The sequence below is a fragment of the Taudactylus pleione genome, unplaced genomic scaffold (genome assembly GCF_031769625.1).
Source record: "Taudactylus pleione unplaced genomic scaffold, aTauple2 ptg000086l, whole genome shotgun sequence".
Taxonomy (NCBI): Eukaryota; Metazoa; Chordata; class Amphibia; order Anura; family Myobatrachidae; genus Taudactylus; species Taudactylus pleione.
Window position 1 is genome coordinate 2341921 of NW_028284488.1, and position 27941 is coordinate 2369861.

At 45.6% G+C, this 27941-nt stretch overlaps 1 protein-coding gene across 1 annotated transcript in view; it reads left to right on the forward strand.

The window, feature by feature from the left end:
- LOC148529103 (uncharacterized) overlaps positions 1-27941 on the forward strand; it is an 86641-nt gene that overhangs the window by 48371 nt on the left and 10329 nt on the right. Inside the window, exons 17-20 of the mRNA XM_088468842.1 lie at positions 14566-14664; positions 19101-19283; positions 22789-22893; positions 25534-25625. Coding sequence (XP_088324968.1) covers positions 14566-14664; positions 19101-19283; positions 22789-22893; positions 25534-25625 — 479 coding nt within the window. The remainder of the gene's footprint in view (positions 1-14565; positions 14665-19100; positions 19284-22788; positions 22894-25533; positions 25626-27941) is intronic.

The window sequence follows — 27941 nt, forward strand, 5'->3', positions numbered from 1 at the left end:
TACCAGCCTTTCAGTCGCCTGATCTTTCGGCTGGGGAGGCTTCCTTAGACGTTGTCCGTGCACTCCAGGTTTATGTGGACCGGACTAGTTCTGTGAGGAAGTCGGATTCTTTGTTTATCCTCTTTGGTTTTCACAAGAGGGGTTGGCCTGCCAACAAGCAAACGTTAGCCCGTTGGCTTCGTTCAGTTATTTGCAAGGCTTATGCACAGGAGGGTTTACCTGTGCCAGCCTCTGTTAAGGCTCATTCCACTCGGTCCGTGGGCCCTTCTTGGGCTGCTAGCCGTGGCGCCTCTGCTGTTCAGCTCTGTAAGGCGGCCACCTGGTCTTCCATTCAGACCTTTTTGAGGTTCTATGCGTTTGACACCTTTGCCTCTCAGGATGCATCCTTTGGGCGCCGGGTTCTCCTATCAGCACAGGAGCGTCCCCGCCCTTAGTTGGACTGCTTTGGGACATCCCCAAGGTCACCCTGTGGACCCCTATGGACCCTGAAGTAGAAAACAAGAGATATGGTAAGAACTTACCTTTGTTATCTGTTTCTACGAAATCCATAGGGTCCACAGGGCACCCGCCCTGACGCACCTGGCTTCATATGGGCTCTGTGACTGGTCACCGGTTTTCCGTCTCCCATTTCTGTGAGTATGGTTCTTGTGTGTTCCAGTCTTCCTTCTCTCTGTTTCATCTCCTCCTCCGGCCTGGGCTGCTTACCAACTGAGGTACCTGTGGCTCGGGGGCGGGGTATAGGGGAGGTTGGACCCAAGTGCATCCTGGGAGCAGCTAAAAGCTTTAACTCCGTGGTGCCCGAGGATCCAGGATCCAGCTATACCCCAAGGTCACCCTGTGGACCCTATGGACTTCGTAGAAACAGAGATAACAAAGGTAAGTTCTTACCATATCTCTTGTTTTCTCTCCCGAGTTTGACTTTAGTACATTTGCAAGTGGGAAAAAATGGCCAAACTCTCCAGAGATTGCTAACTCAACCAAACTCGATTGTTAGTAAATTTACCCCTTACAATCTAGTGGGAAAGAGTCAGAGCTAGGAGGAGCAAGTAGAAAAGACTCTGGAAAAGAGGTGTTGGGCTGGGTGGAGAGTCTGGTCAGGCATGGTATGGATTTGCATAAATGAGTAGTGGCATGGGAGATTTTGTTGGGGGAAGTGAGAAATGGTTATCATAGAGGTTATCGTATATTGGTTATCATAGGTCACCAGAAGAGTACGAAAGAGTATTTTGGGTATCAGAGTATTTTAGAATGAGGTTTAAGTTGTAGGAAAGTGTTGGTGAGGGTGAGTAACAGACAGTATGGACTCATGTCATGCCCAGGGGCTGGCTGGCAACTTTCAGCCTGGGGGGCAAACACAAGCCAGTGGCCCCGGTTTTTCTTTCAGCATATTGTGAACCATTTAGCAGCTTGGCCCCGAAAGGGTAATGCCTGAACGCACCATCACCGGAAAATCCTGCCCCCACCCTCCCGCTGGCGTTACTGGATAAACACTGAGGGGGAGGGAAGGGGTGCGGCAATGCAGCACTCTCTATTTATATATAAACACACGTGCAATATTGGTTACAAGAAATTATAATTATCGAGACTAGGAACTGATAATTAATAAAAATGCTGCTTTGGGGCCCCATACTAATATATATATAAATACAAACATTATATATATATATATACCTCACACAGCACCCCCCGCCACAGCTCGCGCCCCTCACTCAGATCTTTCCCCTCATATAGCTATCCCCTCCTCACACAGATCCCACCCTCTTATAGCTCTCCCTTCCTCACACACAGACCCACCACCACGTAGCTCTCTCCATTTACTCATATCCTCCCATACAGTTCTCTGCCCACTCACTCAGCTCCCCCATTACACACACACAGCCTCCAACTCTCAGAAACCCCCTCACACACACAGCTCTCCCTAATCACTAAGATCACCTCCTCACATACATACAGTGCTACCCCCATACAGATCCTCACCACACAAAGATCTTCCCCCTCAAAACCCCCTCACACAAACCCTCTCCCTACTCACTCAGGATCCCCCACCCCTCACACGGCGCTTCACCCACATATAGATTCCCCCGCCCCTAACACAGAACACACGGGGGGAGATCACCTGCTGTGTCTGCATTACATTGAGACCAGTGCCACTCCGCCCATACAACACCACCCTGGAAGCACTGATCTTTCAATTTAATGCAGGCCCAGCTGGTGGCACCCTGCCCCCCGGCCCAGCCCGCCACTGGTCATGCCCCATAATAATGCCCTGGTTCATATTATACCATACAGTGAACTCAGGCCCTGATTCAGAGCCGGACGCTCTGACAGAGCGCTCGCTCTGAATCAGGGCCGTCCTTCTCTTTTTTTAGAGCGTCCTCCTGGCCACTCACATAGTTGGGTGGCAGTGGTGTCGGCAGCATGGGGGAGCCTGTGGTGTCAGCAGTGGGGGTGCCGACAGCTGCTGTGTCGGCAGCGGGGGTGCCGGCCGCGGGTGTGTCAGCAGCGGGAACCAGCGCCATCTTCTTTTTGTTCTTTTTTTCCCTGCATTCAATGGGCTTCACACTGATTGGCTGAGAGCCATGACAGACGGCTCTGTCAGCCAATCAGCACTTTGCCCATTGAAGGCAAAGAGATTTTTAAAAATGGCCGCTTAGGGATCTGGGGCAGGAGGAAAGATCTGAGTGGAGCCTCGGATCGCCCCAGATCCCCGAAGTTTGGGCGGGTCCGGTTCTCAGGGACCTCTCTGTGTGCAGTGCCGGCTCCCTCACTGTGTCAAGGAGCTGAGTGCTGCACGTAATGCTACAGTGCAGCACCCAGCTCTTGTCACTGAGGAGTCGGCACTTTGGTGTCACCCCTCAGCTCGCACCCCCCATTGTTACGCCACTGAAATTAGAAACAGTGGTTTATAGAATACCTTATTTTCAATATTTTAGATATTGATATTTATGTGATAACTCTATAACTCTATGGGGGCAATCCAATTAGGTGCAAGTTGGCTTGTGCGAGCAGTTCTAAAGGGGTACTTGCACTGCGAATTGCAGTTGCAATCCAGTTCCAAACTCTTCTTTTTTAGAGGATGATCACGTTTTTCTATGCATACGCGCCTGAGGGTGTGAAAAGGTAGGGAAAATCTTTATTTTAAGGTAAAAATGTCAGGCACAGTGCAGAACCCCTTGTACTCATGCCCATCTGCTCCAGTGTAAAAAAAAAGTTTAAATAATATTTTTTTTTTAAAAAGTAAAAAAAAATTAATAAAAGTAAAAAAAATGTTTTTTTTGTGCTGTATCCCACTGTATATTGTATACAAGCACTGTGACTCCTTGGGCCGTAGACCTCTGTGCTTACTGTATACAAGCACTGTGACTCCTTGGGTCTTAGCTCTCTGTGTAAACAAGCACTGTGACTCCTTGGGTCTTAGCCCTCTGTGTATACAAGCACCGTGACTCCTTGGGCCTTAGCCCTCTGTGTATACAAGCACCGTGACTCCTTGGGCTGTACCCCTCTGTGTATACAAGCACTGTGACTCCTTGGCCTTAGCTCACTGTGTATACAAGCACCGTGACTCCTTGGGCCTAAGCCTTCTGTGTATACAAGCACTGTGACTCCTTGGGCTGTACCCCTCTGTGTATAAAAGCACTGTGACTCCTTGGGCTGTACCCCTCTGTGTATACACGCACTGTGACTCCTTTGGCCATAGCTCCCTGTGTATACAAGTACTGTGACTCCTTGGGCCGCAGCCCTCTGTGTATACAAACACAGAGAGTCCATGGGCTGTACCCATCTGTGTATACAAGCACTGTGACTCCTTGGGCTGTACTTCTCTGTGTATACAAGCACTGTGACTCCTCAGGCCTTATCCCTCTGTGCATACAAGCACCGTGACTCCTTGGGCCTTAGCCCTCTGTGTATACAAGCACTGTGACTCCTTGGGCTGTACCCCTCTGTGTATACAATCGCTGTGACTCCTTGGGCCGTAGCCCTCTATGCAGGGCCGGCTCCAGGTCTACCAGCACCCTGTGCGAGAAATGTTGGCGCCCCCCCTCCAATTCTTTTATTAACTGAACAAAATGAATATGTTTCCTATATTTTAATTAAATAAATTAATCCACAGGAAACAAAAAACACAAAGAAGTCAAAAGTAAGGGGCCAAACCTTTTATTGAGAAGACACAATGCTGCTTCGGATGGCGTTATAATATATAGTCATGGATAACTATTCCCACTGTTAAAACAATGTGTTAGCTATATCATGGCTGGGTGCTGATGACACCAGTGGGAAGGTTCATCCATGACTATGGGGTCTATTTACTACTGTGACATGGCAGTTAGGAGCTGATTGGCTGGTACCTTATCTCATTTCACTTTGTCTCCTAACACAGCTTAGTAAATAGACCCCTAAATATTATAACGCCATCCGAGGCAAAATTGTGTCTTCTCAAACGGTTTGGCCTCCTACTTTTGTTTTATGCCTACCTTGTTCCTCACATCACCACACCACATCCACCCCTTCCCCGTGTCTCTCCATTCCCCCCAATCCTGTAACCACTCTCCTTAGAGAACGCACCCGTCTCCTATTTCTAGCCTTAATACAGCACTAGGTATTCTTGCATACAGTGCAGCACTCATATATACCCATACCCACCCCTTGTTCCCATATAATCCCTTCTCCTCCCATCCCTCACATACATTTTTCCCCCTTGCCCTGTCTTTCACCTCTGAACACCACACTGAGTATCAACACATCCGCTTCATTCACACTCCTCGTGACCGAAGAGCGCGGTTTTACTTTTCTTATTTCTCAGGGCACTGTTGAAGTGACGCAGTCAGCAGTCTCTGAGCAACCACTCACTGGGCCGGCGGTTGCGGTCTGTCTTCTCCATCCTGGGGTCAGGCATCAGGGCACCAACGTCGACGTGACCAACCTCAGTGTGCGCAAAGTCCGCTCACTGGTCCTGTGGCCGCAGATGGCTGCTGCCCGCCTGCTAGCAGCATCCCAGCCACTAGTAACTTCCACTGCCGCCGGAGTCAGGGGTGACGTGTGACATCACACCCGGCCCGCCCAGCACTGCCCAACACTGGGTCTGGAGGCTTAGAATAGGACGGCGGGGGGGGCGTGGCCTGGACGAGTACTGAGGCAGACGTGGCTGCCATTAGCTCCTGAGACCTTGGAGCCTTAAACCCACTCGTTACACCCAACCAGTCCACTTTCAGGCTCTCCTGGGCTACTGCTGACCGGGTCCCAACCCACTGCTCATCTTGAACCCGGAGCGGTGTCTGAGCCAGCGTCCCGTGCTTGGGGCCTATAGCTGGGCTGAACCTGTGGCCTAGATTTAAAGGCCGCGGAGGTCGCGATAGGCTCCATTACACGGCCTAGGATTGCAACCGCGGACCCTGAAGACCTCGTGGGGCAGTTCGCGGGACCGTCACTACCGGAACTCTGCAGCGGCCTTTACCGGGCGCGAAGCCGCGGCATCAATTAGAGCGGCACTCCCGGCTAGCCACAGCCGCCGGCATACACACGCGGCCTTACCTCCTACCCCGGCTCCTGCTCCGTTCCGTCCAGAGGTCCCCCCCCTGCGGTGGTGAGATCCCCACTGACGGAAGTCTGAGGTAGGTGACTCCTCGTGGAGCCTCCTGCATTCTGACTAAGAGGCAGCCGCGCTCATCACCTGACAGTCACCCGGTGCTCAGGCAGCCACGACTGAACAACTGATGCTGCTCACAATCTCCCCTGGTTAACCAGTTGACTTCCCTTCTTCTATGTGAATGTCCTGATTAGAGACCTGCGATCTCCCCCCAGGTTGGCCCGTGTCTTCCGCTCTCAGTGCTGCTCAGCCCTAAGGCACTGTCAGAGGCTTAAGTCCTATCACTGCCCTGCGTGCAATTGTCAGGTCCTTAACCCTGACTGTTTGAGTACAATGACACACTAAGTGGGCATGCCCCCCATCCCCTGGGTGCTTTGACCCCCTATATATTTTATTTATTTTTATTTATTTTTATTTTTTTCTCTCTAGCCTATTTGTTCCCTGACATATTTACTGGCACTGGGTCATTTTTCTCCGGCAACCCTGACACTGGTGGCCCACACATGCAGAAATCTACTACCAAGACTCCTAAACAAGGGGGAAGTGATATTTCACAGCACTTCACGAGAGGCACGAAATCTTCTCAACAAAGGGGTCCCCCTTCCCCCCCCTTCCATTGCCATGGATAAGGATGGCTCTCACTCACCCGCTCCATCCACTAAAGAAGACATTCTAGCTCTTCGCTCCCTCATCACGGATTTTAAGGACTCTCTTGAAACTAAACTCGACAAAGCAGTTGCCTCTATCAAAGCTGAAGTTTCAACTCTAGCTGCAAGAACCACGAAACTTGAATCTCGCCAGGACGGCTTCCAAAAAGCCTTAAATGAGACCAGCAGAGACCTGGATCATATTGTTACTGAACTTTCTGACCTTCGTTCTAAAAACGAGGATCTGGAAAATCGGGAACGTAGGAATAATATCCGCATTCGTTACATCCCGGAATCAGTTTCTCCTGATGCTTTGGAATCATATCTTTATAGACTTTTTTCTTTCCTACTCCCCGACCTTGGCTCACGCTCACTACCACTTGAAAGAGCTCACCGCGCTCTTCGGCCGAAACCCAAGGATAGCGACCCTCCTCGTGACGTCATTATGAGGTTCCTTAGTTATAGGGACAAAGAACTCGTTCTTAATCCTACAAAGGGTAAACCATACATCCTATTCGAATCAGCCAAGCTCCAATTCTACCAGGATCTTTCACCCCTGACGATTGCCAAGAAGAGAGATTTTCGAGACTTAACCAAGGCTCTTCGTGATAGAAGAATCAGATATCGCTGGGGGTTCCCCTTTAAGCTTATTGTAGACCTGAACGGCAAGACTGTTATCATTCGAGATCTTCGTGAATGTAAGGACTTGCTTCACTACCTAGAAGAATCGGGCCCCTCTTGTTACTAATATCTGGACAAATTTTTATTATGTTCTGTATCTATTTTTCATACACATATATCTAGCTGCTCCCTTCGTTAAGGTACTAGCTCATACTGATCTATTAGGATATTTACTGTCTATTTTATTTTTTTACGAAGACTAGAGTATTGAGATATAGTAGTGATTTCCCGTCTTTTTTCTCTTTGTAATGATAGTAACTTTTATGGTTATAATTTGTCGCTATTATTGGAACAGTTCTGTATTATGTCATGTATCCACTTTCTATACATATAATATTTTTAGCTGTTCTCTCAGTTTTGGTACTAGCTAATATTGATCTGTTATGCTACCTTTCTGTTTATTATTTTCATGTCTTGTTTTCTTGTTTTTTTGTTTTTTTTTTATGATGTTTACAGCATTGAGATCTTGTAGTGATTCTCTGCCTTTTTCTCCTTGCTACAATTGTAATCTATAACTTTACCCTATATATGTCTATTAGCTTTTTTTTTTCTCCTTTTTCTTTTGTATGTCTCTCTAAGAGTTATGCTCCTTTTTGTGATTCTAACTACCAACCTGTCACTTCTTTCCCATCCCCGCCCCCTTCTGCACCCAGGGGATGCTCCTGCTCTCATACGAATCCTTTTCTGTTCTTTTCTTCTCCTCTCTTTTAGGAGATTTATATATTTACTGTGACGCTGCTAACATTATTATATTTTATTTTTGTTGTGTTTTTACTTTCTTAGAGGTTTATCTGGCTTTTTTTTAGCCTGCTCCTCTTTGGATCTCTAAGTCCAACCTATTGAGTACATTCACCTCCTTCTTTGTAGGTAGGGTTTTCGTACTCAATCCCTGCTGTTGTTGCTGTTTTCCCTTTTTCTTATTTTTTCCTTGCCCTTTTTTTTTTTTTAATATTTTTTTTTCTCTTCCCTATTTTCCCTTGCGAGCTGGGACCCTTTTCTCCATTCTACTGCTACTTCCCAGCCTACCCAGAGCTAACCTGACATGCCTCTCACTATAGCTTCAATGAATGTTCGCGGCCTTAATACTCCTCAGAAGCGTTCCCACCTATTTCGTACTATTCGGTCAATAAAAGCCGACATTGTCCTGTTGCAGGAAACCCACTTTCATTCACCAAACCACCCTTCTCTTATCGCCAGAAACTTCTCCACCGTGTTTTATTCCTCCAGTACGTCTAAACATAATGGTGTGGCCATTCTCATTAAAAATAATTTACCTTTCTCTCAAGACTCTGTATATACTGATGCAGATGGTCGATACATTATTCTCACTGGCAGGCTTGGACACACAGAGGTGACTATCGCTGCGGTATATGCCCCTAATGTAGGCCAATGTCGTTTCTTTAATTCTTTTTTTAAAATATTGCATAAACGTCGTACTGGCCATTTGATTCTTGGTGGCGACTTTAATTCTGTTTTGGATCCAACCCTGGATAAGTCTTTTTCTAGGACCCGCCCCTCTACTTGTCCTATATCTAAAATTCTCAATAAACATATGAAAACGGCTGGTCTTTTTGACACATGGCGTTCTCTCAATCCCTCTTTTAAGGATTACACATTCTATTCCAATCCCCATCGTACTTACTCCAGAATTGATTTTATTTTATGTAGTCTCCCCATCTCCAAACACCTTATAGATGCGAGTATCATTCCTAATTCCTGGTCTGATCACTCTATCGTTACTTCCTCTCTCGATTTCTCAGACATCCTGGTCACTAGGCCCACTCAGAGGTTAAATGAGACCCTTCTTAAAATCCCTCATTTCCAAACTAAAATTACAGATGTTTTAAAGGATTACTTTGCTCTTAATGTTTCCGGCTCCGGATGTTCTCCTATGGAGTGGGAGGCTCACAAATCTGTCCTTCGTGGGCACATCATCAGCTTTGCTTCTCACAGAAATAAAGAACACAAGCGTCTTCTTCAATCTCTCACAGATCAGGTTCACTGTTTGGAGTCTCTCCATAAGCGCACGCCCACTGACGCTCTCTACAAACAACTCACTACTGCAAAATCTGCCCTTAACTCCATTCTCTCTGAAAAAATTAAAAAATCTCTTAGATGGCTGAATCAGCGATTCTATGAAAAGAGCAATAAGGCGGACACTCTTCTTGCCAATCGTCTAAAGGCTCGCAAGGCGGCTATGGCGATTCCTGCGCTTAAGGATCATTCTGGATCTCTACAATACAGCCCTTCCAAAATCAACTCTATCTTTAAAGATTACTATTCTTATCTTTATAACCTCACAGATCACAATCCGTCTCCACCCCCCCTCCCTATTTGCATTACTGACTACTTGACCTCTTGTGATCTACCCCACATCGATGCTTCCACCTCTGAATCACTTAATCTCCCTATAACTGAGGAACAGGTTTCCTGTGCGCTTAAACATCAGAAACCTTCGAAGGCACCTGGTCCGGACGGTCTACCCTTTTCTTACTATAAAACATTCCAGAGCTCTCTAATCCCCCATCTCACAAACTCTTTTAATCAAATCTTTGAAGGTAATTTTTTTCCCACTGATACCACCAGGGCTAAAATAACAGTTATCCCGAAACCGGGTAAGGACCCCCATATGGTAACTAACTATCGACCAATTTCCCTTTTAAATACGGACCTCAAACTTTTTGCCAAAATTTTGGCAAATAGACTAAACCCCATTCTTTCTTCTCTCATCCATCCGGACCAGGTAGGCTTTGTCCCCTCCCGCCAAGCCCTTGATAACACTAGGCGTACAGTAGACCTTATACACCACGTAAACTCTATTAGTCTTCCCTCTCTCCTTCTTGCTCTTGATGCCGAAAAGGCCTTTGATGGGGTCTCTTGGCCCTTTATGATTAATACTCTCCTTGGCTTCGGTTTTCACGGTAGATTTCTCCAGGCCATTAGGGCCCTTTATCACAATCCTTCCACTTCGGTTCTTGCAGGAGGTCTTCTTTCTGATTCCTTCCCTATCTCAAATGGCACTAGGCAGGGGTGTCCACTCTCCCCGCTGATCTTCACTCTAATTATTGAACCCCTGGCTTGTAAAATCCGAGGGAACCCAGACATTTCCGGTATTAATGTAGGTGACTCCTCTTATAAAATTTCTGTATTTGCTGACGATGTCCTGCTTACTCTTACCAATCCCTTGATTTCCCTCCCAAATCTGTTCCAAGAAATCTCCCTTTATGGACAACTTTCCGGTTATAAAATCAATAACGACAAATCGGAAGCTTTGCCCCTCCATATTCCGAGGTCATCTCTAGATCTCCTCCGTCTCAATTTCAATTTTAACTGGCGCTCGGAATCCATTAAATATCTTGGTGTCAATCTGACAAAATCTTATCATGGTCTCTACAAGGCAAACTATCTCCCTCTGTTTAAGGCCATAGAACAAGACCTCTCTCATTGGCGCTCTTTATTTATCTCTTGGACAGGTCGTATAGCCGTGATTAAAATGAATTTCCTTCCCAAACTCCTCTACCTTTTCCAAACCCTTCCTGTGGCAGTCCCTTCCCGCGTTCTATCTTCTTTACAGGCAAGTTATGGCAAATTTATTTGGAATCACAGAAGACCTCGTATACGTAGAACAGTCCTTTTCAAGACCACTTTGGCTGGAGGCCTAGGTCTCCCCTCGTTATCCAAGTACTACCAAGCCTCTAGACTTAGTCAACTAGTCACCTGGCACTCTCCTAAGGGAAGCAAACGATGGGTTGATCTTGAATCTGCACTCACCAAAACCCCATCGGTCTCAAACCTACCGTGGCTCCCTAGAAAACTTAGACCTCTCTCTATCTCGCTGGTCTCATCAGTTACTCTTACTTTATCTGTATGGGACTCTCTCGATACTAAGTTCTCTCTGTCTGCTCATCCCTCGCCTCAGACACCTCTTTGGTTTCACCCTTCTTTTCTCCCTGGCCATTCGCCCCTCATGATCTCTACATGGTCGGCAGCGGGCATCACCCGCTTTCACCACATCCTTGGAGATTTTGCCCCCCAATCTTTTACAGAGATGCGGGAGATACATTCTTTACCGCAATCTTGTTTCTACCAATATCTTCAGATCCGTCACTTTGTCTATTCGTCCCTTTCTTCGCTAGACGCATTACGAAACCCCACGGCTATGGAGCGCCTTTGTATTTATAGACCCATGGAAAAGGGCTTAATCTCTCAGATCTACCATTCTATACTAGATCAGGATTGCCCACCCCTAGAGACCCATGAGCGTTGTTGGGAGATGGACTTTGGTACCTCTTTGGGAGAAGACACTTGGGAGGCTATACGCCTTAATATATCGAAATGCTCAATTAGTGTCTCCATTAAGGAAAACTCTTATAAGGTATACACCCGCTGGTACCTTGTCCCGGAGCGTCTTCACCAAATATACCCTAACTCTTCCAACCTTTGCTGGAGACAATGTGGACAGGTCGGCTCCTTCTACCATATTTGGTGGTCCTGTCCATATATTGTCCCTTACTGGTCCATGGTCCAGTCTACTATATCGTCAATGATTCCTCATGCTCTCCCTCTTTCTGCTGCTTCGTTGCTCCTGTGTGCCCCGGTCTGTCAATTATCCAATCATGAGAATAATATCAAATTGCTAGTTCTTGGAAACAACCACTCCCTCCCACTCGTCAACAGTTTCTCAACCGCGTCTGGTTTGTGGCCAAAATGGAATACATCACGAGTCTCCAATACAGCACGGTGGACAAGTTTAACACAATATGGTCCCCCTGATACGGTTCCCACGGTGTGACCCCTCCTGGTTCCTCATAATTATCTGCCTTCTGCTCTCTTTTTCTTTTTCTTTCTTCTTCCCTCTATTCCTCAACCTCAAATTTTTTATTCTATCCCCCCAGCTCGCTCTCTCCCTCTTCCCCGCTCCTTGAATTTTTTTATTTTTTTTTTCTCTTCCCTAACTTTCCCCTCTACATCATTCCCAAGCCTTTAATTTGTAATTATTTATTTACTTATTATTGTTTTTTTTTCTTTTTTACTTATTATTGTGTTTTTCTTCTTCTTTTCTTATTATTTTGTTAAGATTTTGCGGAAAAAGGGGAAATAACAATAAGTAAAGTTCAATTTCAATGTCACTATATTGTTATAACTGTTGTTTTTCTATTTGTGTGACGATTATTTACTGTTTATTTCGTTCTTTAATCCCCCCTGGGGATTGAAATCTGCAATTTTTTTTTTTTTTTTTTCTGTTTCTCTGGTATTGACACCCCAATAAAATTATATGATTATAAAAAAAAAAGAATAGGACGGCGGCCGTGGCTAGAGTCAATGGAAGCGGGGTGGGCAGCCGAATTTTTCTTAGAGGCAGTTAGAGTGACAGGGCTGTCAGACAGGGAAAACAGTGGAAGAAAATCGACGCGCCTACTGTAGGTGGCACTGCAAGTCCTATACTTTTGGTTGATGTTTATTCTTTGCAGCAAAACTCATTTATATAATCACACTATTCCAAAATGTAACAAATTTTAGAACCTCAAATCTACATGTTCGTATAATACACTATATCATGGATGAAAAGGGAACAGGGTGGAAGGATGTATTAATTTGTGAAATGTGAAAAATAAAAATCACCCATAACTACAGTATAGTTATACAGGTGGTGATATCTTTTTGCTCAATACTGACATTTCTATAGCTTGTTAGAGCACCAAATTGTACCTCCAGCCATTCAGAATAAACATCTTGTAAAATTGAGACAATATTTGATTTGAAACCTCCTTAACACAGTGCCTCCTTTTTCAGTACTCTGAAGAAGGATTAGTTTATTTGTTACATTGACCTTTTATCACATTGGCTTTAGTGACTCAGCACTGCGTTCCGCATGATGCTCTCTAGCTTGCTCTAACAATGTTTGGCAGGAGCAGCCACATTACTCAATGGGCCGGCAGTCGTGGTCTGTCTTCTCCATCCTGAGGTCAGGCATCAGGGCACCAACGTCGACATGACCAACCTCAGTGTGCGCAGAGTCCGCTCACTGGTCCTGTGGCCGCAGATGGCTGCTGCCCGCCTTCTAGCGGCATCCCAGCCACTAGTAACTTCCACTGCCGCTGGAGTCAGAGACTGCGCGGGCATGGGTGACGTGCGACATCACACCCGGCGTGCCCAGCACTGCCCAGTGCTGGAACTGGAGGCTTAGAATAGGACGGCGGCCGCGGCTAAAGTTAATGGAAGTGGGGTGGGCAGCCGGAATTTTTCTTAGAGGCAGCCAGAGTGACAGGGCTGTCAGACAGGGAAAATGGTGGAAGAAAATCGACGCGCCCACTGTAGGTGGCGCCCTTGTGCGGCCGCTCAGGTGGAACATGCCTAGAGCCGGCCCTGCCTCTATGTATACTAGCACTGCGACTCCCTGAGCTGTACCCCTCTGTGTGTACAAGTACTGGGACTCCTTTGGCTGTACCCCTCTGTGTATACAAGCACTGTGACTCCTTTTTCCCGCAGGCCTCTGTATACAAACACTGTGACTCCTTGGGCTGTACCCCTCTGTTTATACAAGCACCATGACTCCTTGGGCCGTAGCCCTCTGTATATACAAGCACCGTGACTCTCTGGGCCGTAGCCCTCTGTGTATACAAGCACCTTAACTCCTTGGGCTGTACCCCTCCGTGTATACAAGCACTGTGACTCCTTTAGCCATAGACCCCTGTGTATACAAGTACTGTGACTCCTTGGGCCGCAGCCCTCTGTGTATATAAGTACTGTGACTCTGCTGGCCGTAACCCACTGGGTGGGCCCAAGGACAATTTCATCTTGCACTATCTTTCATTTATGCCACTGCTGTGTGGTAATGTTTCATAGATGTGCTTTAAACTGTGGTGTCTGACGCTGCTCTGTTTCTTAGTAACCAGCCAGCTCACTGCAGCTTTTGGCCAATAATGGTGAAAACAATATTATAAGCTGTGAAGTGGTCTAAATTGACTGTAAATTACTGGAAATTAATGTTATTGAGGTTAATAATACTCTAGGAACAAAAACCAAAAGCCCAAATTATGTGATTTTAGCTTTTTTTGTCATTTTTTTAAAAAAACAGTCACGGCGGTTTGGCAAAACCAAAGCCGGACGATGAATCAGAGCCAAATTCAAATGCATCAAAAATGGTCCGGCGCACATCTCTAGTTATTGTTTAGTAATTCACGTGTCTTGATTACATATTTCTGCCGTACCAATAACTCTGCTTTCACATTATAAGCGTAGCACCACTCTATTACTATTTGTATGATTTCTTCTGAGGAAGATAAAATGACCAGTCAGTAGAATAAATGGTAGTGGGCTGAGTTTTAACCACTTAACTGACGATTTTTTTCTGGCAAAACTGGTGAGAAATTGCCGGGTCCTCAGGAGTCCGGGGAGTCAGAGCAGATCTGTTCTGCACATAGGTAGAAGGGATTACCTTAGAATGGATTTCCTTTTCGAAAACACAGCGGGGTCTCTCTGGAGCATCTTTACTAAAGTGCAGGTTTTTAGAAGTGGAGATGGTTGCTGTGGGCAACATATCTACTTCTAAAAACCCTCACTTTAGTAAATATACCCTGCAGTAAATATAATTATTCTGTAACCATTTGGCTCAGTCTCCTTAGGTTCTCACACTACTTATTTATACACTAGGCACAGCTGCTTTGCCCTCTGCACAGTCATGAACAGCCACAAACAGAACCAAGACCATCTGCACTACAGGATGAAGCTCATGATGAGACAAGGGTACAGGTAAGGTAACTATTATTCACAAGATAACTATCACACATAAAACATGTATATTTAGGGTCTTATTCTAAGTCAGACGCAGCATCGCCCGAGTCTGCATCTTTTGCCGGAGTCGCACCTGTTACTTTATGCAAATAATGTTACAAAACCCATCACTGGTGCACATCTGTGCGTCCCAATGTGCAAGGTATACTTGCCTAAACTGCCAGAAGTTGGGTGAGGCTCCTGATTGTTCGGGTAGCCCCCCCACCCCCCGTAAGCGTAGACAGATCTCCTGCATCCTGCCTACTTCCTAGTGAAGTGGACAGGATGGGGAGATTTAATGGGGAATTTGCGGGTCTGCGGGAAGGGGCGGGGCTAAATGTCACAACTCTCGTCGTTTAGACCAACCCACTCCTCAAGGACCCACAAATCTCGGACCTTTCTGGGAAAGGGGCGAGGCCTAATTATGTCTACAGTCCTGCCCCACCCCCCAAAACGGGCAGCAGCATCCATCTCCGGGCTGCTTCCAGAGAGGAGTTTTACAAAGTCGGTAAGTATGGTGCAAGGACTGGGATGCACCATCAAGTCTTATTGCAGGTGCAGATTATACATTGTACATCTGAATATGTCCTGTGTGAGCGATTCTGCATGTAACCTATCAGGGAAACGCCCACAACACTCCCATAAGATGCAACATCTCAGTGCGTCTGCTTATCCACCCCCTGTTACCTCCTACTCATTGCCCAGGTACGCCCCATACATTTCTGCAACCATGTGTCTAACTTTGGACTGCTCCTACGAAGGAACAAAATCAGGATGCATGCGCGGTGTGACTCAGGTGACGAGAAACATCGCTTCACTGTGTCCAACATCATTGCGGCGTGCAACTCAGATTCAAGCCCATAGTGTGAACATATGCAACCTGAGTTTTAGCTATGTTCCTGTTATTAGTATGAAGAGGATGTAGTAATGCCTGCAGGGGTTTGTCTGGTAAATGCCATATGCGAGGCAGTGCTTGCTGTCTGTGATGGTGTGTGGACAGGGCATGAGCAACATAATGTCCCTCACCCACAAAGCGCCACATAGAGCACCAGCCAGTAACATGGAGAAGCAGCTTCTTACCAAATGTAGTTAATATGGCTACCATTGGGACGCCGGCTGCCGAAATCCCGAACCGCGGACAGATGACCGACATAAGTGGAATGCCGATGCTGGAATCCCGACAGCCGGCATCCCGATCGTAATTATAGCGGGTGCTGTTAGCCGCCTGGGGGAGGGTTCAGTTTAGGAACCCTGGGGGGGTTAGGCTGCAGGAGAGGGGAGGTTAGAGTTTGGCTGTGGTCAGGGGGGATTAGGGTTAGGCACTAAGGGGGAAGGCTAAGGTTTAGGCACTAATGAGGGAGGGTTAGGACGCAGTAAAGGAGGGTTAGAGGGGAGGGGATTAGGATACTTATCTAACCCCTGTCGAGATACCGAGCATCGGGATGCCGCTGTCTGTCTTTTGACAGCCGGCATCCCATACCCAACCCACTTCTTACATGTGAAACTGATGTCTGTTCATTTTCTATGTCTGTGTGTATGCAATACTTTACTTATTAACTGCAGTGGAATGTTAGCTTAAGACTGAATGATGTATTTGCCTCCATGGTTCATATATTTCAGTTATAGGGTTTAGTGGTCCTGTAAGCACAGGAATTTTATATGAAAGTTGAACTACATTATAATTTAAAATGAACAATAACTACGGATTATCTACATTTGATTAACATGTTATTACCAAAAGTGATGTGTCTCAACACTGCTTAAATGAAAGTAATAAAGTTATGGCTACACAGGAATGTTTGGTTGCCCTAGGCTTTCTGTACATGATTCATAGCAGATTTTTATATTTTTTTTTAAACTTTTTTATTGAATCACAAACTTATAAATACAATTGAGATAGAAATGCAGACGGTCACATTAGTAATAGGAGAATATCCGCATCTGACAGATAACAGTTATACATGATTGGGCTGATTCAGATTTGGGGCCAAAGCAAAAATAAAGCAGTAACTTTGTACCTGTGCAAACCATGTTGCAATGCAAAGGGTGCAAATACATTATATTTTTCTGCATGCAGGGTAAATACTGGCTGCTTTTGCATGTAGCCCACAAATGTTGGACAGCTTTATTTTTATATACAATAGTGTGCTTGCCCCTGATCTGGCTAAGGAGCAGCTCACAATGTGCCTGTAGTTATTAATACCATGTAATAAACACATAGAATGAAGTGCTCCACTGTTAGGTATTAATAATCAAATTCAATATTAAATGCAAAGCTTAGCTTAATCCAATTGTAAGAAATAGTTTCTTCAGTCCATCAAAAATCTTCTTTAATTCCTTAATATCTCTCTCCAACGTTTTTAGATATATATAGAAGATATAAACAAACATCAAAAAAATAATAAAGTGTAGTAAGTCTTTATATTATCTATGAATCAGTAAGATATCTTTTTCTTATTTCTCTTCATGCACACCCATATATGAAGGGAAATAAGGATAAGATATCCTACTGATTTATAGACAGTATGAAAAAGAAAACTTCCTTTGGCGCTTCTGGTAATCCCACACAGTATATATGATGTAAGTTTAAAGATAACTTCTCTTAGGGACCATCCAACAAGTCCAACTTCCCTTAGGGATCGTCCCCACAACGTAGTTACCCAAAAGAGAAAAAAATGGATATATGGTGCAGAATGTTCTAAAATTTATGTAAACTTATTTATTCTAAACCTAATTTTATAAAGGAAACACATACATAAAATAGCATAACAATAGTAGTTTTCACATGCATAAAGCAGAACCATGATAGCTGATGTAATAGGAGCTAAGAAGTGTGCTCAAATATGGGAATACCGGCATTTCCCCCATTGCAACAAGGTCACACACAGGAGCCTTCACCCTCGGATCCATCTCCAAATTTCAGTCAGGATACCAAACGAGTTCCAATAAGGCTTAAGTATGATGGATGCAGGCAAGCACCAATTTTCTACCAACGCGTATCAAGCTTAAGAAGCTATCCCTTAGGGCTGTACCCTGCAGACAGTAGAGCCACCAGGAATGTCCGAAGGGCTCTTCTTCCTGGTGTCAGCAGCCCCAACTCCTCAACTTGACATCATGGTGTAAAATGTTTGGGGGTGTGGGCCATCACAGGGTGGAAGATCTCCCTGCTTTATACCTACCGACATTCTAGCAGCGCCCTCCAGGAGGGGCTGCCAGGTCGGTGCAGCAGGGGGTGTGGGGGTGGCTTAAGTGGGCAGTGCGGGGCATGCAGGGCCTGCCCCCCACTTTATAATGGTGATATTACCAGCATTGTAAAGCAGGGGGCAGCACTATGATGATGCGATTCAGCGTGAATTGTGTCATCATTCCAGGACTGCCCACTTTCAGGTGCGGGCATGGGGAGGGGGCAGTGCCCATTCTGGGAGACTTTCCTACTCTTGCAGGGAGCTGGGAGCGGCAACCGATTTTCTGGAGGCCCCCAGGAGAGTAGACAATTATGCCCTGCTTTGATACTGATGAATAGGTTATGTCCAGGGATCACATATGTCCAGGGATCACAGAATAGTACAATATTATCCCAACCAACATTTTCACATCACATTCCCACTGAAATGTGCAGGATAAGTGGGGATAGAATGCTAGAACTGCTGTGCTTCATTTCACACCCACAATAAGTATAAGGTAGCTTTTATGGCCTGAGCAAACTTCAATTCACATCTTCCTGTTTTTCATTTAAAAAATTTGGGAGCCCTATATATAACCTAAAATGGATTATTTTACAGGAATGGATTAACCCAGCTCCCATAACTTTCACATTATATAAAGAAAAACTGAGATTTATTTTTAGAATGGATTAGGTAGAGACTATGTTTAATAGAGAAAAGAAGGCCTCTTTCTTTTTTGAGACCTGGGAGAGTTATATCCCCACCCTGTCAGTCACAATGCAAACACAAATTTACAACTGTATGCGTAGGACACACAATGGTATGAAACACAGATATTGATGGGAGACTCACCAATTCAATTACCAGAAAGGTGACTGTATTCCTAAAATAAGAATTTGAGCTTGGTCGATGGGTGGACGCCAGACGGAACTTCACTTCATTATATGTTGGTACTCTTTTTTTATTTTTACAATATCAAGAGCTAAATAAGTATCAGTATATGTTATTTGATTGACAGAAATTATTGTTAAACAAATGGAAAATATTTGTAGATTTCAAATATGTAATTGAACTCAGCATTGTCATCTTTTTGTATTATGTATATGTAAATGATTTCCTTGCTTCAATTTAAAATAAAAAAATAAAATAAAAATATGGATACCTTTGTCACTTTCTGATATAACTATAACCAATAAGGCTATTTTTCACAGTTGTTTACACTAGAATAATATTTCCGTGTCACACCTACAGCCATGTGAAGCTACCGTACCACGGATCTGCTCTGTATCTCCTGGTCAATCAGCACTCCAGCGGGAAAAGGTGTTCATCCGTCTGTCTGTGAAGGAGCAGCAGGAAGCCATGCAGAGACTGACGGACTTACAGAGAGAAGCAGAGTTAAAATGTGCCAGCGACAGAAGAAGACAGATGCTGAGAGTGAGTGACATATAAAGGGCCTGTGAGTGACTGAGCTTGCGTTGCAATCAATGGAAAAGGAAAAATTTGATGGAGGAAAAACAAATCCAATGTATTAATGTAAAAATACACACCAGACATTCCCAGCACTATTGCAGAAGTTTACACATGTGTTGCACTTGTAGGTTGCTTTATTTCACCCTTCTATCCGGTTCATCCCAAACCAGCTCGATGGGGTTTAAGGCTGGAGACTGTGCTAACCATTCCATGATTCAAAGCCTACCATCTTGTTATTTTCCCTAAGATAGTTCTGATATATCCTGGATGTATGTTTTAGGTCATTATCTTGCTGTAGAATTAAACTAGAATTAACTCTTAACCAACTAGACATAGACCTGGAGATATTTTACGTAAGATCCTGTGATAGTCATTTTGTTTAAGGGTGCCAGCCATCGTGGGATCCATCTAAAGAGCCCCAGACCATCCCGCATCCTTCTCTATGTTTGATAGTTGGTGTCATAGGAGTTTACTGGCTAAGCAGCGGCGGAAGCTGCTGCTTCCTGACATGTTTAAACCCAGATTTAAAAAGGCAATGCCTGGGATAAATCTAGGCTTTCTGTCACCCAGGGCAAATACTCAACTCGCCAACACCCTCCTCCCTCCACAGTAGATAGTAGTCACCTATCTGACCACCATATAATGCAGAGAACATCACAGTGCGCACCATACAATACGGGTTGGGTAGGAGATGCTGGCGCTTAGGATCCCGGTGGTCAGAATCCCGATGGGATACCAACGTTGGGATTCTGACCACCGGGATCCTGAGCACCAGCATCTCCTACCCAACCCGTATTGTATGGTCCACACTGTGATGTTCTCTGCATTATAACTACCCCTAACCCTCTTTCTCCGCAGCCTAAACCTAGCCCCCCCCCGCCTAAACCTAACCCTCCATCTCTAGTGCCTAACCCGAACCCTCCCCCCCTAGTGCCTAACCCCTATCCCTCCCCCTAACCCCGCTACTTACCGTCGGAATGCTGGCACCAGGATTGTGACAGTTGTTGGGATTCCAGCGCCGGTATTCTAAGCGCCGACATCCCCTGTGTCGGGATACTATATCATGGTAGGTAATAGTAATAATAAGGTGGTGAAAGGTTACTGTTTAAATAGGGTTAATTGAAGTTTTTTTTATTGGGGCACGCAAATACTGGGATCATGTACATAAATTCAATTATTTGATCATGTTGGGGCTAACTAATAATGGGTAATGTAGGTAATTATTGTAAAGGGGTTATTGTAAAGGGGTTATTAATATTAATTACATTGAATGAGGTTTTTCTGATGATGTTGAAGTAATTAATACTTTTTGAAGAAAGGTTAATTAGTGATGAGGGTTTAGGATGCGGGGAGGGGGAGGTTAGGTTTAGACACTAGGGGAGAGGTTAGGATCAGGCACCGTGGAGTGAAGGTTAGTGTAGGGAGAGGGGGAGGGTTAGAATACCTACCGAGATGTGTCAGTATCCTAACCCTGTCGAGATGCCAGTGTCTGGATTTTGACGGCTGGGATCCCGAGTGTCGGCATCCTGTACCCATCCCTCTCCTGCCACCATCACCTGTTGGAGATCTTGTCTATCACTTTCCTGTTGCAACCACAGAGTAGTGCTCTGAAAGCATCATCGAGCAGCTGCCTGTCAGGCAGGTTCCACCGAGGCAGCTGCTGTCAGGTGAGATAGCCTATTTCTGCAGAGCACAGCCACTGGGAGGTGATAACTGTATGCTGCTGCCCTCCTTCCCTGCTCAACTTAAGATGGCCATACACTAGACCAATATCGTCCCAACCAGCTGGCTGGTTGAAATGATAGTTGGGCAGTGTTCGGGAGCAAACGATAATCAGCTGCTAGCACCCACACACCGGAAAGCGGCATAATATGGTTGGATTGGACAACTAGTTGGGAAAATCAAACTTGTTCGATTCCCCTCCCCCAAGAACAGTCTCTGGAATTTGGGCTCCAGGTAGCTGTAACTCCGGCTCCCCTGCTGGTACTCCCCTCCCTGTCACATTTTGGGCTAAACACACCCAGAAACAGCAGCTTTTGTACCGCTTAGTAAATAAACCCCTGTGACACCAACTCTCAAACATGGAGGATAAATATTACTTGTTCCCTGAAAAGGTTTTTCCCTGAATACGGTGTTTTTCAGCTTTTGCTAATGGAAACAATGTTTTAACCACTAGCAGTTAACCACTTTCCTTTGTGCCAATTGAGGTCAGGGGTGTATCTAGGGTTCTGAGCACCCCTGGCAAAGTAATGGACTGGCGCCCCCCTCCCTCCATATTTTCTGAAGAATTACACTCTGTCTCCTCAGCCATCCCCCTTCTTTCTTCCTAGCCATTCCCCTTCTGTGTCACCAGCCATCCCCCTTCCCCGCAGCCCACACAGATACTTACCATCTCTTCTGGGCCTGGCTGTGGCTGTGGCAGAGAGGATCCCCAGTGAGTGCAACAACACTACGCATATGACGTCACGCGCTTCTTGTGTCAAGAAAGAAAAAAAGTTTATTAATTGCTTGTATTAGACAGCCACCGGCAAGAGCCTGCGGCTACCCAGCCCTAAACAACTGCCCAGGGTAGGAGCCAGGAGCGTACCCAGGAGCCGGGACTCCAGTCCTGGCAGTCCCAGTCTGATTCTACCCCTTGGCCGTGGGTGGCACCGCCGGACGTCGCCCCCCCACCTCGGCCAGCGCCCCTGGCGAGTGCCATCCTGGCCAATGGGTAGATACGCCCCTGATTGAGGTTATTAATTGGAATTGCCTAAATTTGAATAAAAACTGGCTAAATAGAGGTGGTCCAAAACCTTTTCACTGGTAATGTAAATATTACTCAAAACAAACATGTTCCTTATAAATTTAGATGATACAGGAAACACTAGTCATAGAGAGTGAGAACAGAACATGTGATGCTTATATTGGTACTAATGGTTTATATTAGCTGGAGGATACTTTATCAGGTTGCATACCAAGTGTATTATGTGCGCTATGTGAGCCCCTCGGCCCCCGGCCTTATCTTGCAATATCTGGAGACCATCTCGCTCTGACTGAAAATTTATTTTAGAAGTGGCATTACCTATATCCTATCAGATCCACACAGACAGTAGCATAGCTAAAGGTCCATAGTGCTTAGATTCACATGTGTAAACAATGTTGTGATCTGTTTAATAGGTGTTGGAGACTTTAGTTCTTCTCACCTGCAAAGTCCTCCTGTGACAGGTAAACAGGTTATTCTGGTTCCAAAGATGGGGAAAGAACCAAACAGAACCTGAGCCCATGCAGTTTGTTCTGGTCACATAAGCCCCAACTTCTCCATGAGGTCATAGAGCTTGAGAAATTGCTACTGCTTCAACTCCCATTGCTACAACACTGCAGCAACCATTTTGTCTCCAGATTGTTCTCCTCTGTTTGCATCAAGTACTTTACATTGTAGTTTACTGTTTAGAAACTTTTGTAACAGTTATTTCCCTTACTCATGTAGTTTCAAGAGCGTCTTTCGATAGCCCGAAACAGAAAATCTGAGGTGGATCTAATGGACATTACCCAGAGGAGATCTCCACAGCGGTCCCCAGAGCCTTTGCCAGAGGTGGGCTGGTGACTAAATTAACACAGATAACTGAACAATGGAAATAGTATAAATAGTATCTAGGATGCAGGGGCGTATCTATAATGGGTGCAGGGTGTGCGAGGCACATAGGCCCCTGGGTCCAGGGGGGCCCCGCACCGCACACCCTGCACCCATAGTATTACTTACCTCTCTGGAGTCCCACTTCGGCGCAGGGGTCCGGTGCTGTAAAAACGACTGGAAAATGGCCGCCGTGGCCATTTTCCTGTTGTTTGTGCATGCGCAGTACAAGGAAAATGGCCACCGCGGCCATTTTCCCAGTGACCTGCGCATATTCTATAGACTCTGGGTGCACAGCTCAGTGCACTGCCGGCCGCCGGACGGAGAGGAGGGGGCCCGTGTCGGAGGCTGCACACGGGCCCCCTCCTCTCTAGAAACGCCCCTGCTAGGATGGTATACACATTGGGCCTGATTCAGAGGTGTATGCTAACGCAATAGCACAGAAAGCAATTGCGAATATATGCTAATGACTCACTGACTGTCTAGTGCTTAGAGACGCCCACTGAAAGCATCTCACATCCGCTCACGCACAAAACCAGAAACATCGGAACATTGAATGCAGAAAAGAAGGACATCAACCTTCTGAGTAAGTCCAACCTGTCGCAGACATAGCTGGTCTCCAGACATACAGATGGCTCTCACGATGCGAGCAAGTACGCAGGGGCTAATTCATTGGATGCTCAGAAAACAGTGTTTAAACGGTCAGACAAGCCTGCGTTTCCCTAACCAACCCTGTTACCTCCCCAAGCGCTGACTACCTGTCACTCACTTTGCGAGTGAATTCTCTGTGCAAATGTAATTGCAATTCAATCGCTGCGCATACACAGAATGGCTTACACGCATGCACAATGACTAACAATCGTTGCGCATGCACAGACTGGCTTACACACATGCACAATGACTAACAATCGCTGCGCATGCACAGACTGGCTTACACACATGCACAATGGCTAACAATCGCTGCGCATGCACAGACTGGCTTGCACGCATGCACAATGGCTAACAATCACTCAGTCAGCATAAATATCTGCATTGCATCCATCATCAGGCCCATTATACATACATTATGGAGGCTAGGCGCATGCATGTACTTGTTATACATATAAGGATGCGTCCATCATCAGGCCCATTATACATACATTAGGGAGGCTAGGCGCATGCATGTGCTTGTTATACATATAAGGATGCGTCCATCATCAGGCCCATTATACATACATTAGGGAGGCTAGGCGCATGCATGTACTTGTTATACATATAAGGATGCGTCCATCATCAGGCCCATTATACATACATTATGGAGGCTGCATGTGCTAGTTATACATATAAGGATGCGTCCATCATCAGGCCCATTATACATACATTATGGAGGCTAGGCGCATGCATGTGCTTGTTATACATATAAGGATGCGTCCATCATCAGGCCCATTATACATACATTAGGGAGGCTAGGCGCATGCATGTACTTGTTATACATATAAGGATGCGTCCATCATCAGGCCTATTATACATACATTATGGAGGCTAGGCGCATGCATGTGCTTGTTATACATATAAGGATGCGTCCATCATCAGGCCCATTATACATACATTATGGAGGCTAGGCGCATGCATGTACTTGTTATACATATAAGGATGCGTCCATCATCAGGCCCATTATACATACATTATGGAGGCTGCATGTGCTTGTTATACATATAAGGATGCGTCCATCATCAGGCCCATTATACATACATTATGGAGGCTGCATGTGCTTGTTATACATATAAGGATGCGTCCATCATCAGGCCCATTATACATACATTATGGAGGCTAGGCGCATGCATGTGCTTGTTATACATATAAGGATGCGTCCATCATCAGGCCCATTATACATACATTATGGAGGCTAGGCCCATGCATGTGCTTGTTATACATATAAGGATGCGTCCATCATCAGGCCTATTATACATACATTATGGAGGCTAGGCGCATGCATGTGCTTGTTATACATATAAGGATGCGTCCATCATCAGGCCCATTATACATACATTATGGAGGCTAGGCCCATGAATGTGCTTGTTATACATATAAGGATGCGTCCATCATCAGGCCTATTATACATACATTATGGAGGCTAGGCCCATGCATGTGCTTGTTATACATATAAGGATGCGTCCATCATCAGGCCCATTATACATACATTATGGAGGCTGCATGTGCTTGTTATACATATAAGGAAACTCATGTATGCTTCTGGTTATACTACCCAAATACTGATATCTTCACAAGTGCAAATATTACACAGGTGTACCATAAATAATTATAATGAGTCCTTGCTTAGCCTGGTGTATATGTAGTATATTGAAAAATAATAATTATTTGGTACTTAATTTTGTCATTTTAATTATCAATTATTAATCATTGTGTGTCTTTCATAAACGGTGTTCACAGGGATAAACATAATAAAAACAGGAGGGGAGAAGAGGCTTCATATTAAAAATACAATTTTATTTATTCTAAACTAGCCTCCATTTGTTGTCTCATTTTATCTATCCCAATTATAAAGATTGCATAAAAGCATAAAAGCATTGATCAAGCAATGATTGTTGTGTAAATATGCAGGGAGATGCAGAGCGCCAAAAGTCGGCAGTGAAGGAGCATCTGGAGAGGATGAAACGAGAACGCACATACCTCATGCAAACTAGGAGAGACCGGTAAATATGCCGTTTTATATACAGTATAACACACATGCTTTTACCTGACACCAATACGCCATGTGTTTGAATATTCAATTGCATTATGACCAAATGCAGTAAAATCCATACCATGTATCTGCTGTGTGCCAACTCTCCCTAATTGTCAGAGAGACTCCCTGAAATACCGTGTTTCCCCGATAATTAGACCTACCCCGAAAATAAGCCCTATCCTTACTATTGATGAATGGCCCAAAATAAGCCCTACCCCGAAAGTAAGACCTAATAAAATCTAAATTTTTCCCGGTCCCTGCACTACACTAATATGCACCCAGCTCCGCCCCCCGCATGAAATCCGGTACTACAGTAAATGAAAGAGCTGGAGGAGGCTGCCCGGCCCGCTCCTCCACCAGCTTACAGGAACGTACTCAGACTGCAAAACAAGATTTCAATAAAGCTTGTTTTGGAGTCAGCGCGCGTGACCTCATGAAGTCACGGCGCGCCTCTGAAGGTGGACAACGGAGGAGCCGCGGATCGTGGAGGAAGGCGCGACTCTGAAGGTGGACTTCTTGTTGTAAAGGTAAGTTCAACAGGGAGAGGTACAGGCTGAATTCAACACCGGGGTGCTGGAGATGCACAGGCTGTATTTATCAACAGGGGGGGGGGCTGGAGAGGCACAGGCTGCATTCAACAGGGGAGGAGAGAGGCACATTGAAATGGCTGTCAATGTTAAATTAAATAAGCCCTACCCCGAAAATAAGCCCTATTGTGTTTTTTGGACCAAAAAAAAAATAAGACAGTGTCTTATTATAGGGGAAACACGGTAGTAGCAATCTCCCTGTCTCCCTGAAGAGTCTAGAAATCTCCCTGATTGCACCTTACCCCCCATTATGACACTGTTATATAAAAAACAGACATATATACATTCATGTGAGCTCATTAGTATCATTTCCCTGCATTGGTTATAAATAATGTACAATGATCCCTATGGCTTTATGCCTTATCAGTGTGTATCAATATCTGTGTGTTTTCATCAACAAGTAGATGTTACTAACTGCTTTGGGGTTCATTTACATTTGGATATACAGTAAATCAAATTATGACATGCTTCTCAGATATAGCAGTACAGACCAGGGGCATATCTATATCTATATCCGCTCGCAATTCTCTCGCTTCGGGGTTCGCTACAAACGGGGCGGCTGTTGATGTTGATCGACAGCTCGCCCTGTTTTGTAGGCGGGGTGGGGGGTTTAGCTGGACAAACGGAGGCGTTCCTGAAGGAACGCCTGCCGTTTGTGGGTGGTCCTATTAGAGCCGGAAGCTCACTGGGGCTTAAGGCAGACAAGACCCTACCACAAGGGTCTCGTCGCAAGCCCGATGGTCGCAATGGTCGCGACCATCACCTGGCCGCTCGCAAAAGCTGTGGGTGGTCACCCACAGCTTAGCGAGCGGCAAGGAGGCCGGCTAAAAAGAAAAAAACGGCCGCCCTCATTCAGAGCGAGCGTTCGCTTTTTGCAAGCGGCTCTGAATGAGGGCCGTAGTCTTATACTTACCTGTCCATAGTACAGCACTGCAGAGCCGAGCCAGTGCTGCAGTGCAGCAAAAATGGTGGCGGCCATTTTCCCAATGACTCGTGCATTAGATTTTGGCACTAGGCCAGAATCTACTGCACCGCGGGACCACCAGAGAGGGGAGGGGGCCCGCATTGAGTCTGCACACGGGCCTCCTCCTCTGTTAAAAAGCCCCTGGTACACGCTCATTTTAACACACGCTCATAGGTGCTGCTTTCACAATCTACCTGAAATGCTTTTTCAAAAGTAGACCAGTATGCTGTGTGCTCACAGTTGGGATGTATGTTTTGTACAACATAATGGAGATGATTCGGAGCTAGGGAGCAAAGCAAAAAAGCAAGTTACTCTGTTTGTAGAACAAACCATGTTGCAATGGAAGGGGTGCATATACACAGCGGCGCCGGACCCCGGAGTAGCTAAATGGATGCTGCGTGCATGCACGTGGCATCCATTCAGTGCCGGGAGAGGGCTGGGGGAAGCCCAGCTAGTGACGTAGTGCTGGGCTCTCCCCCAGCCTGACGTTACACGGGAGGCGTGCTTTGTGGGCACATCCCCAAATAATGTCACGTAGGAGGCGTGGTCTATGGTAATTAGGCCACGCCCCCATTTCACAGCGCGCCAGTGAGGGGCGATGGGGACCAGCCCGGCAACCCCTGGAGCCGGCCCTGCATATACATTTATTTTACATACATGGAAAATACTGGCTGCTGTTGCATGTAGCCCATAAATGCTGGTCAGCTTTATTTTTTAAACATTACATTTTTTA